General features: G+C 35.3%; 2 protein-coding genes across 4 annotated transcripts in view; one reads left to right on the top strand and one right to left on the bottom strand.

Annotated features, from left to right (window-relative positions):
- LOC143920170 (uncharacterized) overlaps positions 1-12,249 on the top strand; it is a 156,958-nt gene that overhangs the window by 13,911 nt on the left and 130,798 nt on the right. The window lies entirely within an intron of this gene.
- The window catches only part of LOC143920171 (carbohydrate sulfotransferase 11-like), a 108,050-nt gene that overhangs the window by 2,369 nt on the left and 93,432 nt on the right, over positions 1-12,249 (bottom strand). Inside the window, exons 3-6 of one of the 2 annotated variants that reach the window (XM_077442896.1) lie at positions 5,120-5,334; positions 4,742-5,048; positions 2,760-2,930; positions 572-729 (exon numbers count right to left, since the gene is read on the bottom strand). In XM_077442896.1, coding sequence (XP_077299022.1) covers positions 572-729; positions 2,760-2,930; positions 4,742-5,048; positions 5,120-5,334 — 851 coding nt within the window. The remainder of the gene's footprint in view (positions 1-571; positions 730-2,759; positions 2,931-4,741; positions 5,049-5,119; positions 5,335-12,249) is intronic. The other variant, XM_077442897.1, reaches the window with a different exon arrangement.

Here is a 12,249-nt window from a genome sequence, read left to right as displayed (position 1 = left end):
TTGGCAGATTTATCAGCATGCGATTGATTCCTGGAGGCTATTTGAAGGAAAAGAAAGGGAGAAAGGGACATGGTAGATGATCTCCATCTTCAAAGAGCTGTCAGTTTCAGAGAGACTCTCCACAACATTGTCAGGAAGAATATCTAGAGAAGCTGGTTGTCACCAGAACTCTAGAGGGAAGGCGAGCGAGAGGATGGTCTCCCATAAGATGGTCAGATAAAATTAAAGAACTGATGGGATCGTCCCTAAACGCTGCTTTCAACTTGGCACAAGACCTGGAGGAGTGGAGGCGAATCGTCCACCGGATTCCAGATGATAGCAAACGGGAAAGGAGAAAGTTTGCGATCACTGACTATACTATCCAAGAGTTGAAGAATAGCGTCCGTGTAAAAAATCAACTAATTCTAAAGATTTAGCTTAGGAAAGTGATGGACAATGCTTAATAATATGTTGAGCTTACCCGAGTGACGTTATATATTTTCAAAAATTGATTATGTATATATGTTTGTAGTTATTTTTTTTACTTATTGTGTTTGATATATTTAACTGTCTGTATATTGTATATACTTACTGATATAAATTATAAAGGCCCCATATTTGTTTTGTTGTCAGTTGAGAATAGTGTGTTAGAAGCAACGTGGCCGTGTTCCGGCCTTTCCCGCTGTTCTTCCACTGTGGTTTGATTATATCCTGAAGACCAACCTTTTGGATCAGGTAGTTTTGATCGTCCTGGAATGTCAGAATATGCTACAAATTAATCACCAGTTCAATTTAAACATTAAGTACATATGTAATACATTTAATTCGAATTTTATACGTTTCTACCAGTTTTCTCGGGGGAAATTATTCTCAAAAAAAAAAAGTTAAAACTTGAGGGAACGATTTAGTATGGCAACAGGTGAAATTTTCATGGGAAACTTTTTTTTTATTTTACTTCAATCGTTTGCAAAGCAAAGTTTCGTACGTTCGTTTCGATCGGTATCGCAGAACTTTCCTTTAAATGGCGCATACATTTCAATACATTATTGAATATGTTTCAGTATACGCAGAATTTTTTAAACTTGTAAACTTGGAGGAGCAACGCTTCTCCTACTTTTCTACATTCAAAATTCAGAAAACAACGAAATATCAGAACAATACTGCTGAAAACATGTCATATGCAACAAGTTTGTAATAAAAATTCACCTGATTATTTCGAATTTCCACCCCTATATTTGTTATAATATGGGGGGGGGGGGGGCTTATTTTCGTACCTATTTTGTTCGTTTGTTCCTTTAAGGTTCATTTATCAGTATCGGATCAAAAATAATCTTTAGTACATTCTATATGGATACATTCATATGCTCCGTAATGTTACGTGACGCATCGATACAGCAGTAACCGACACAATCTATTCATATTATACAGTAGTACATGACACTGAAACGTATCAAGCACAACTGGTTTTCTTTGGCCACTGTGGAAACATTAACGCATGATGTGACGTCATAGTCTCGAGGGAACCTGTACTAATGAGAATGTTTCCATGTGCGTATGAATATTTTCGGTAACGTCATATTGTGACAATATTGACGCGATGATTCGACGCAAGCTATATTGCACCGTATCGTCGCGCTCTGCAATGTGTATGTAAACCGATTTTGACTTGCACTCGTCCAAAACAAATATGAACGTGCTGAAAACAGACGGTGCTGTATAGTATGAGTAGAAGTAGTCTTTTTCGTGCAGGGCTGTGCAAATTATAAGACACATGTATTATACTTTGATTGGTCAGATTATAAATTTAGAAATTTACTCCCTATGGTTATGCTCATTAAGCCATTGAATGCTGACCAAGCCGATCGGCGTTTTGTCAACAAGTCCATGAGCTTGAAATACCCCAATAGGCGTTGTTTATTGAGTATGTAAAAAATAAACAGGAATACTACCCGCTAAGCCTTTATAGGTAGCATTGAAAAAAATGCATTGAACATAGGCCGTGTAATCCGTGCTAATTACATACCTCCTTTTTTATGTATAAAGACTGGTTTACACCGGAATTTCTGAATTTATAACCATAGCAGAATTTCTCGATGGAAATCCCCAACTGCTGAGTATTTTAGATTGTGGCTTGGCATATATATTGTGAGCATTACATTTTAACAACAATGAAGAAGATGAAACTAGTTTTGGAAAAATACATTCATTAATAGACTTCTTTAGTCTATTTTATATTGTTGCAAGATATATTAGAGAGTCTAAACACACCTTTACAAGACTCGAAAACCTCGGCGGTAGTTATCTAGGGCAGTGCTTCCCAATTACTTTCATGTAACGGCCCCCTAAATCTGAAATAATTAATTCCCGGCCCCTAAAAAAAATGTTGTTCTAGTTAAAAGGTTTATTTGGCATTCCCTAAATATATAATGTGGAAAAATATTCATAAATGAATATTTGTACTTTCTACTAAATATTTTCGCGGCCCCGCAAGAAATCCTACGGCCCCCAATTTGGGAAGCACTGATCTAGGGTTTGGTTGTTTAATTTTTACACCTGCTTTCTATTGGATTTCTAAATAATTCTAGTTGGAAATGTTGGCGAAATTTTCAGCGTGGGGGCTTTTCTACAGAAAAGACGTCAGCAATCAAAGGGTTAATTACACTACACAATTTTTTGATGAATTTGGTATTATTTTTATAAAAAGTTCTGGAGTTCCGCCTTGAAAAAAAAATACTGGCTTATTATTTACTATTATAAAATAAATAAATTTAATATTTTACCTGCAACGTTTCGAATTTAGCGATGACGTCAAAGTGTATTTGGCACGGGGTACAAAATGTTGTGTACGGCACCCAGTGCATGTCCAGGTCTCGTCCAGCCCTAACTTCGTCCAGGAGATACCTTACGAACTCCTCAAAGGTCGGCCAACGTGGCTCTGCTGACATCCGCTTCTATTGAAAACCAAATCCAAATTTTTATTACCTTTTCATCATATGTACATATGTACACAGGGGTGGGTCCGTTTAGGCCTGTCTCGGCGTAAGGGTGACATTAAAATTAACAAGCGACGGTCGTTTGTTTGCTCGTGCTCATTTTTAAATTAACCCACTCGTTTACATTTACTTTTTGCGTATAATGTGTCTGTTTGTGTAAGGAGATAATCAGAGGATTAGCGATTTTGACTGAAATTTCAACTGAAAACCGTTCCCTTTCAGCGGATGGAGTTGTTGAGTTGCATTTTTTTTGTTTTACTGATTCTTGGACTGTATATATGTATAGTATTATAGAGTGGCTGTGAAGAGACAGATTTCCGAAATCTTAGTGAGAGACGCAACGAGTAGTGGTAGATGTAGTTTATTGTTGTTCCGTCGACGATCCAGCTCCGAATGAAGCACGGATCAAATCCGCCGAATATTTATACACAGCGTGTACTCTCAGCGCAGAGACATCATTGGTCGATGAATAGTGAGACCTTATTGGTTGTTGTATGTTGTATGCTTATTTGTTGTTGAGGCCATTTTGGCTCGAACGCGCGATCAGGTGATCAGAGATAGTAAACAATATTTTATTTATAGTGATTGTATAATGTGATTTTTAAGTTAAAATAAACATCAGTGATAACCCTGGCAGTCCTCAATTATGCTCTTGTTCACTACTGAACAATAACTCTATATGCTTTTGCTTTTAGTTACAATATCTAAATGGTTAATTATGTTTGCACTATATGCATGTCAAGTCAATCAATATTATTGATTTATACATATGTAGATAATATATTGAAAGAGGAACATATTAGTGAGCATTTTACATTCATATAATAGTTGCATGTATGAATGAGAGATGAATTAAATGACGGCGTGGTTTAATGCATGATGTTTAATTTGATGGCCGTTAAGGAAGTAAAGTGGTACCCATCAACATGGTCGAATCGAAGCCACGAAAATCGCAAACACGAAATTCTCACTAGTGTGATATTTCGCGTGGATGACTTTCGCTGGGTGGCATTTTTGAGGGTTATATATTCCAAGATCGAGATTATTGTGGTGACGTGTGCGAGTTCGCCATGTGCGAAATAGTCACCGAACCACTTTGTGTATGTGTAAGTATGGGAAGAAGGAATTGAAAGTGGAAGATATTGATCGAGAAGTTTTATGAAGGGTCGTTATTGAATAAAGCCTTGTAAAAATGAAATAAATATGTATAAGTATTGTTTGAATTTGATATTTACTTATGTATTGGTATGTATGTTAAAGAGAGATAAGGGATTAAAATTTAAAAAGGTGAGAATTATTTCTTTATATTACATTGGAATTAGGAGATTTATGAAGGATATGTAGATCCAATAATAATACATTTTAGATATTATGAAGATATGTATGTATGTATACAGAGAACATCAAAGAAATGGTTCGGTGATTATTCCGCAAAAAGCGATCTCGCGCTCATCACTAAAATCTCGACCACGGAACAACTGGTACCCAAAAACTCCATCAATCGAAAGTTACGAACTCGAAATATTGTACTACCGAGAACTCGAGTGCCAGATATTCCGTATTCGCGATTTTTGTGGCAACGATTGTCGTTTACCGAAAGAAATAGATGAGAAATAGAAGAATCTTTATTATTGCTAAATGTTAGTAATACAATACTCAAGAGAAGTATCATGTCAAAGTGATTGGCAGACGAAGATAAGTAATTGAAACTGGAACATATATGTCGTAAAGAAATAGAGATAATTTGAAGGAAAGTTGATAAGACATACCTTAGCTCCTGGTCTATATTTCAAAATGATTTTCATTCCCAATCTGGAGTGCAACGAATTGGGAAGAGCGAACTGGAGCTTGTCCTTATACGCCGAGGACAATCGTTCGAAGGGATGCCTTACGATGATGAAGGTCGTCGAAGTGTTCTGGGCGTCCTTCAGCTCGTCCACCGAAGGTCTTGGATATCTCCTTCTGGCCAACACCAATGGGACTTCTCTACTGCGCTCCAGGAACTTGGCAGAATAGTTAGCCATCAGGTTGAAGTTGTACATCCAAGAAGACGAGGCCGCTTTGAACACGTTACACCTGAAAATGCCCGATGAGATGATTCAAATTGAACATGGTTTGGGTTTGCATTCGTGATATTAAGTACTGACCATATCAGATGGTACTGCTTGTTGATGAGATACTCCCAAGCGTTTGGATTGTTGATGCCTGATGGTAATCGTCGACATGCCTTGTTCAGATGATCTCTTCGCCTCTCCATGCGAGATTCTGCCCCATCCATTTCGCTGGGGCTCAGCTCCCTTCTGGTGGCTGTCTCATGACTGCCAGATCTTCTGTACGCGTAGCTACCATTTTCGACCAAATACTGCAAAAAAGATAAACATACACATGTAGACAGGCTAAAAAAACACTGAAAAACTTAGAACTACACACGTCCTAGCTTATGCTCTACATCAAACCAGTGTAAATGATTTCTGTCATACAAACAGTAGACATTTTATATTCAAACTATCATTTCAAATGAGAGCTTCAGATTTGATCGATTAATTATTATAGGCGTAGAAAGTACATATTCTAAATTATAGATAATTGGTATTACATATATGTATGTATGTAGGATCTGGTTGTCAGGAGACATAGGCAGTATAGTAAAATGAGACTCGTTTTTATCATTGTTTACTGGGCGAAGCGCCGCGACAACCTGTCTGTCACATTATGTATGTACATGCTAGCAACTTAATTCTACTCAAGCATGCCAACCTAATCATTCATACGTGCATTGACATGATATGTATTCTTTTGGATATCGAATATAGCGTTAAATATCTCAATGTATAATTTCGAAAGAGACTTGTATGTGTGTATGTAAGGTTTGTTGGGAACACTGAAAACAAATCAAAGTTTCTATGACGACGATATCGATATCGAGATAGTATTGATTCAAAAATAAATTTAATAAAAAAACAAATGAATGTTTACTATCAGATTGTTTTTCCATCTTTAAGTTGTTTATATTACAAATACCGAGCGAAGCCGGATAAAAACACTAGTATACATACATATATTGGTCAATTCATGTATGCGATCGAGGGTTAGGTATGTCGATCAAAACTAAATATTTTCTTTACGTTTTCCGATACGTTTCAAAGTATGACCGGATGGGCTTTCGCGTTTTCGCGGAAAATGAAAGGAAAAGCCCGCCGGTTGTTTTTCGTCACGTCGTTAAGACCCTGAGTGCGAATCCGTGTCGTGTTTTACGTTTGCATCCGTGATGCTTTTATTCGCTTTTATTCGGTGGCTAACGTGTTAACGCTCGTTCGGTTTTTAAATACATATGTGTCGTTGTAATTTTAATGTTTGTATATAATATTTTCATAATTTAGATAAAATTTTATTTTATTTTTGTATTAATTTTAGTAAAATCAAGAGAGGGGGGGGGGAGGGGTTGAAAAATAATAGCTTTGCAATGAAAACCATTGAGCCATCTGTACAGTATTCAATCAAAATAATATACAATAAAATAAAATAGCCCGATGGTTATGTTAATGCTAATCACCGATACATTGCCGGTTTCGATTGAAAAAAGATTATTCCGAGTATTATCTGTAGTGCTGCAATTAGTCCAAATGTGTTGATTGTTGCAGCATACACACGCTCACGGTTTATAATTACTATGTGTATACCTACAATGTACAACATGTTTATTGTATATAATTTTGATTGAATACTATACAAATGGCTCAATGGTTTTCATTATAAGGCTGTTCTTGTTTTATTATATGTACGTACATATATATATTTTATGTTTGTGACATTTATAATATACGGTTTCGAAAATTAACATAGCATAAAATATACATATTTAATATGTACATATAATAAATATTATTATATAATAAATTTTAGTATATAATAAATTTTCAAGTAAATGTTCAAAAAAATTTTGTATTAATGCTCAAATATTTTAGCAGACACTAACCGAATTTAAAACGCCATCTGGATAATGTTGACTTTATTTGACAAAGAAAATTTAAAAATGATTTTTTTTATATTTTAATTCAATTAAAATTTACAGTCGAAATTTATTTTTAAATATTCAAAATGTAATACGATTCGGCAAGTAATTAATTAGTGTTTATTTTTTAATTGAATTGTTCTATGATTTTATGTATAGCTATAAGAGTTGCTCGGCGTTGCTTAGGCGAGTAAAAGTTGAAAAAAAAACGAATGTGTGTGAAGTTTCGTACAATCGAAGTAAAACTTCATCATCATTTTACCGTTATAGTCTTATAGCGACTAACGAGAACCAAGAACCAACCATATACATTTTACGTAAGTCTTTTGCTGGATCGGTTCGACTATACATAGTTGAAAAGGAAACCAGACAGTGGGGGAAGGGGGGGGGGGGAGTTCGATACATAATTTTCGTAAGCATTTTTCGATTCATTCGTCACTTGAAAATGAGATTTAACAAGAAAATTAAATGGGGAGGGTTCTTTGACTCACACATACATATGCAAAATCGCGATACAAAATTTACTGGTTCTGAATTGACAAGTATATTTGCGTAGTGGACAAACAAACGAACAAATTTTCAACTGTATATAGTATATTTGTTTCAGAAAATTCATATTACACATGCACACGTAAAATGGACCTGTTTACACATTATGTATTAATATATTCATTTGCATTGTTCTTTGTATATGTACATAGAGTTCGTTCTTTACATACATTTCTGCATCGTTTCGAGCGTCGCTTGCATCGTTTGAAATTGTAAACGTTGCTCGTTCTTGTCGTGTAATATGATATTTTCCGAGAGGAAAATGGGAAAACTCGAGTCTCGCAGTCGCAAACTAGCCGAGTCGTTTTCGAGTCTTATTCTTTCATCAACGCGAACATTACTCTCAAGAGAGACGAGGTGGTCGAGTGTGGGCGTCTTTAGAACGAAATGGATGGAGATGATGGTAGGAGAGAAGGCGAGGGAGTGAAGGGGAGTGTTGGGAAAACTTGTTGGGAAAAAGGGGAGTGTTGGGAATGAGAAGTACTCACTCCCCATTTTCCGTGGCACACTTCCAAACCGATAAAATTTGGCTCCTTTTCCCAGCAATGCAGCGATTTTCGAAGCAGTGATGCTAAAATGGTGCATTATTATCATTGTAATAATGACGTTCACATTCTCATTGTCATTCGATAGCTTTTAAGTATAGCAGCATCTAGAAAACAGTATAGAATAGTGCTTTCAGTAGAATCAATACTGTTTCTAAATTAAAGGAATTTTAAAACAGATATTGCAGCATATGCTAAAAGGAACCGCCGTTATAATTGGTTTTCGAGGATTATCTCCAGGCTAAGTGCAAGTAGGCTAATCAATGACCACCGAATTGGCTTAGTAACGGCACCTGGTCCCTTCTAAGAACTGACAGCGAGTGCCGTGGGAATGCATATCCGGGTACATGCCTAAACAATAGGTCGAAGATGGAGGGAGCGACCTGTGCTTTATAAACGGGTACTTAGGCGATATCAAGGCATTCTGGACGGAACACGGACAGTGCGTGGATCTCCTTAATCACCAATAAATGGTGTGAAGCGAATTTGGCCTTTTATTTGGATCCTCCACCCACCCCTACGCAATACTATTTTCATTAGAAAAAGTGGTCTTGAGATGTGCAAGTCAATGCTGACACCAGTCAGCAGAAATGGTGTTAGCATTCAGGGATAGAAAATTTAATCAGTGCGTGGTAAAAATTTGAGTAGTCTGAAAAGTATGATCAAGTTTGATGAATCTATCAGCATCAAAACTAACTAGCAGCGTGGACTAGTAGTTAGAAAATATAGCTTTCGAACATAGTAGCCACGGGCTCGAGCCTCACTGGTTGCTGCTGGCCAGACTTGTGACAGGTTTGTCACTCCAGGTCGATCGTTTCCTATCAGAGTTTGCCAATTTATCTGATTATCATTGAAACGGTTCCAACTAATTGGCATCCTTTACCTATCTCTCGGAATTTTCTTTTCAGCATCTCGAATTTCGCTGATTCGTATAAAAATGCTGCAAATTTGTATAAATGCCTCGAAAATTTCGAGTTTCTTAGCATCTCAAAATTTGACAATTTATATATGTATTAAAAAAATTTGTAATTATCAAGTCACAAACAAAGGATTTTGAATGCGAACTCTTCATCAACTGATTAATTCGCAGCGTATAATACTTGTCCCTTTATACAAAGTCCCTTGAACGAAATTTCGCAGATCAAGTTTGCAAGTGATAAATACGTCGAGATTTATTTATAACGCGATTCGTTAAATATTAACAAGTCGTAAGGGACACTCTTAAATATAATTAGCAATTTATTCTTCGCTTTTTGTACGGTTCATCGAATCCTCGAGAGGTTGCGAACCGGCTCCGATTTCTATTCCTGAATATCTTGAATTATTCGAATTCTGATTGTCGGAAATTTGATCTATTGGGTAGTTCATGTCAATGGCTCTTAACTTGTAACACACGTACCCATAGAGAGTGAAATATTACTATATAATAAGCTTCTTAGCTAGACTACCGATATGGTATAGCAAAGTAGAGGACAACAATTTAAAAGCAAACTTTCCACTCTAGGAAGTGTTCTAACAAGATGTATTTGAAATCCATTTTCTTTTGTCATGATAGTTCATTACATATTTTATATCAGAAGTTCTTAATTAGGGCTTGACGAAATATTAAACTTTTTTGGCTTAAGTTACCAATATTATAGATGAAGAGAGTAGAGCAGAACCTTTGAGTTCTCTGTCAACCTTCAATTTTCCCCCAATGTATTTATTTATTTAATTTGGGAAAGGCGGCAAAGCCGATGGACCCAATTTTATATTTTTCCATGATAACATTACGACACTTGTTATTACACTTATACATACCTATATCAATTTATAGTTTATAAATTTGAAACCATATTTAAATAATGGTGACAAATAGTAGGATCGTTTTGCCAATTTGACGAGGAATCGTTTCAACAATGAAATCAGATAAATTGGCAAATTCTGATAGGAAACGATCGCCTTGGAGTCACAAATATCCTGACCAGCAGCACTACATAAATTCTCGGAATAGATTCATTTGAATCGAGGCCAGCATTAACTCAACCACCAAGCTATGCTGCTGGCTTGAATAAGTATTATTGCATATGGGTGGGTTCAGGATCCAAATGAAAGGCCAAAGTCGCTTCACACCATTTATTCAACGATTCAAGAGGTCCACACGGATCCACCGCTCACTCCAGAATAATCTCATCTACCGTTTATACCTCCTCATAAAGGACAAGTTGCTCAACACAGCTTCCCCGATCCATTTATGTATGTATATATTATCTAGGCACGTAGTCTACCCTGGCGAGTCGTACGCACTCACCCTTGTCTATAAGACCTCCAGCGTATCCTTTGTTCGGGCACTTACTGAGTCCCGCTAGCCCAATCTGGCGGTCTCTATTGTTCATCTACGAATCCAATTAGACAGTGGATACTCTCTCTCTCATGCTCCCACGTTGCAGTATCTTTTAAAAAGTCGAATCATGTTCGAATTTATATTCCCTTCTACATAATATAAACTGAATTTACGATGCTTGCCCTAACCAAATATGAACCCATTGAACTTAGAACAAAATACTTACTACAGCTAGAGCTTAACTCGAGGAAATTTTTTTGAAAGAAGCTTATCATCGACTTAAGTTAAGTTTTAATTCCATTTGCAACAGTAGATTTATGCATATTTTTTTTATTTTCAACAATTGTAACAAAGATGACAAACTTGAAATCGATTCCTGTCCAACATGATATGCGTATTCTGTTTCAAATACCACGCCAAAGTTTAATATACGTATTCAAGTCTTCATATTGACTTGTCTTTAAAAAAATTAATTTAATTTTATGCATTCCAAAACTTTTATCTGAGAAGAGGTCCGTGACTTTCACGCGAAGGAGTTTTTACAACAAAAAAGATTAGGAGTCCTTTGTTTATACGGTGTGTATTGTGTGGTAATTTAATTCGTGTAAAATATAATAATATTTCATAAAGGTATTTATTTGAAAAGCTGCGGTTACGTGAACGTTCACCATTCTGGCACAAAGAAGGCTGCATTGCAGTGGAAAGCGTAACGCCCCTGCGCTATGATTAAAGATTATGCTGAAATACAGCCTCTCGACGTATTATATATTATGATAATAGCCGAAATTTCGCAGTATATAAGTGTTTATTATTCAAGCCAAATGTTTATTAAAATTTTATATTATGAAATTAAAAATGTATGTATCTGTCATATTATACGTGTATCTGCTGGGTATGTATTGATTTTGTATGAGAAATGCTCTGTTTGTGTATGCTTGTAGTAAGTTGGGTAATTTGGTTAAATGTTGTAATTTGCGCGTGTTTATTAATAATGCAATTTTAATTATTGCGACAACTGGCGACGCTTTTCCGAACTATCGATTTATCTTAGTTTTGAACCGGTGTGAATATGTGAAGTTTTTCAGCTTGCATATTTTTTTCGGCGTGCCGCAATGCCGTTGTCTTTTTCGTGCAGGGGTTTTCAACATGTATTTTCCATTAATTACGAATTATATGTGATATTTTGTTTGCTATTAAATGTTTTTGTTGTATTTTGATTAATAATATATTATTTTTATTAGGTTAGAAGTGAAAAAGTCTTAGGTCGATATTTTAATAAATGCATATTTGAGCCGTTTATATTATGTAGTTAGTCCACTTTCGTTATATTTATTTGTTAAGTGGCGTAAGTCCACTTTCCTTCATTTCGAGAAATATCTCATAAAACATTAGAATTGTAAATAGGTTTTTGAGCTCTTTTCCCTATTATGCTGTACATTAACATTATAATTATATAATACTATGATTACTAACAAAATTAAATTAAAATTGTAAAATAGAAAATGATCAGTAGATCAGTAGCTATTAAAATAGATATAAGATAATTTAGTAATAATAAAAAGCATTTAATAATCAAATATACATACATATGTATTATATACATTTGGCAAAATGTGCCGCAGATGATTTTTTTCCAGAACACTACTATGAAAAAGTTCGTTCACAATATATTTTTATTATAATCCGAAAATGTGCTGTGGGTGAAAATTTTTTATTATATGTATATAATTACATTTTTTCTATTAAAATTCCGTTTTAAGTTGTGATAAATCAACTTAACTAAGCAAATAATTACTAATATTACTTACAATTGTTGGTTATATGAATAAAATTTTAAGACGCATAAAA

Source organism: Arctopsyche grandis, chromosome 12 (genome assembly GCF_051622035.1).
Source record: "Arctopsyche grandis isolate Sample6627 chromosome 12, ASM5162203v2, whole genome shotgun sequence".
Taxonomy (NCBI): domain Eukaryota; kingdom Metazoa; phylum Arthropoda; class Insecta; order Trichoptera; family Hydropsychidae; genus Arctopsyche; species Arctopsyche grandis.
Note: the sequence above shows the minus strand (reverse complement) of the source record. Positions and strands in the feature narration are given on the sequence as shown.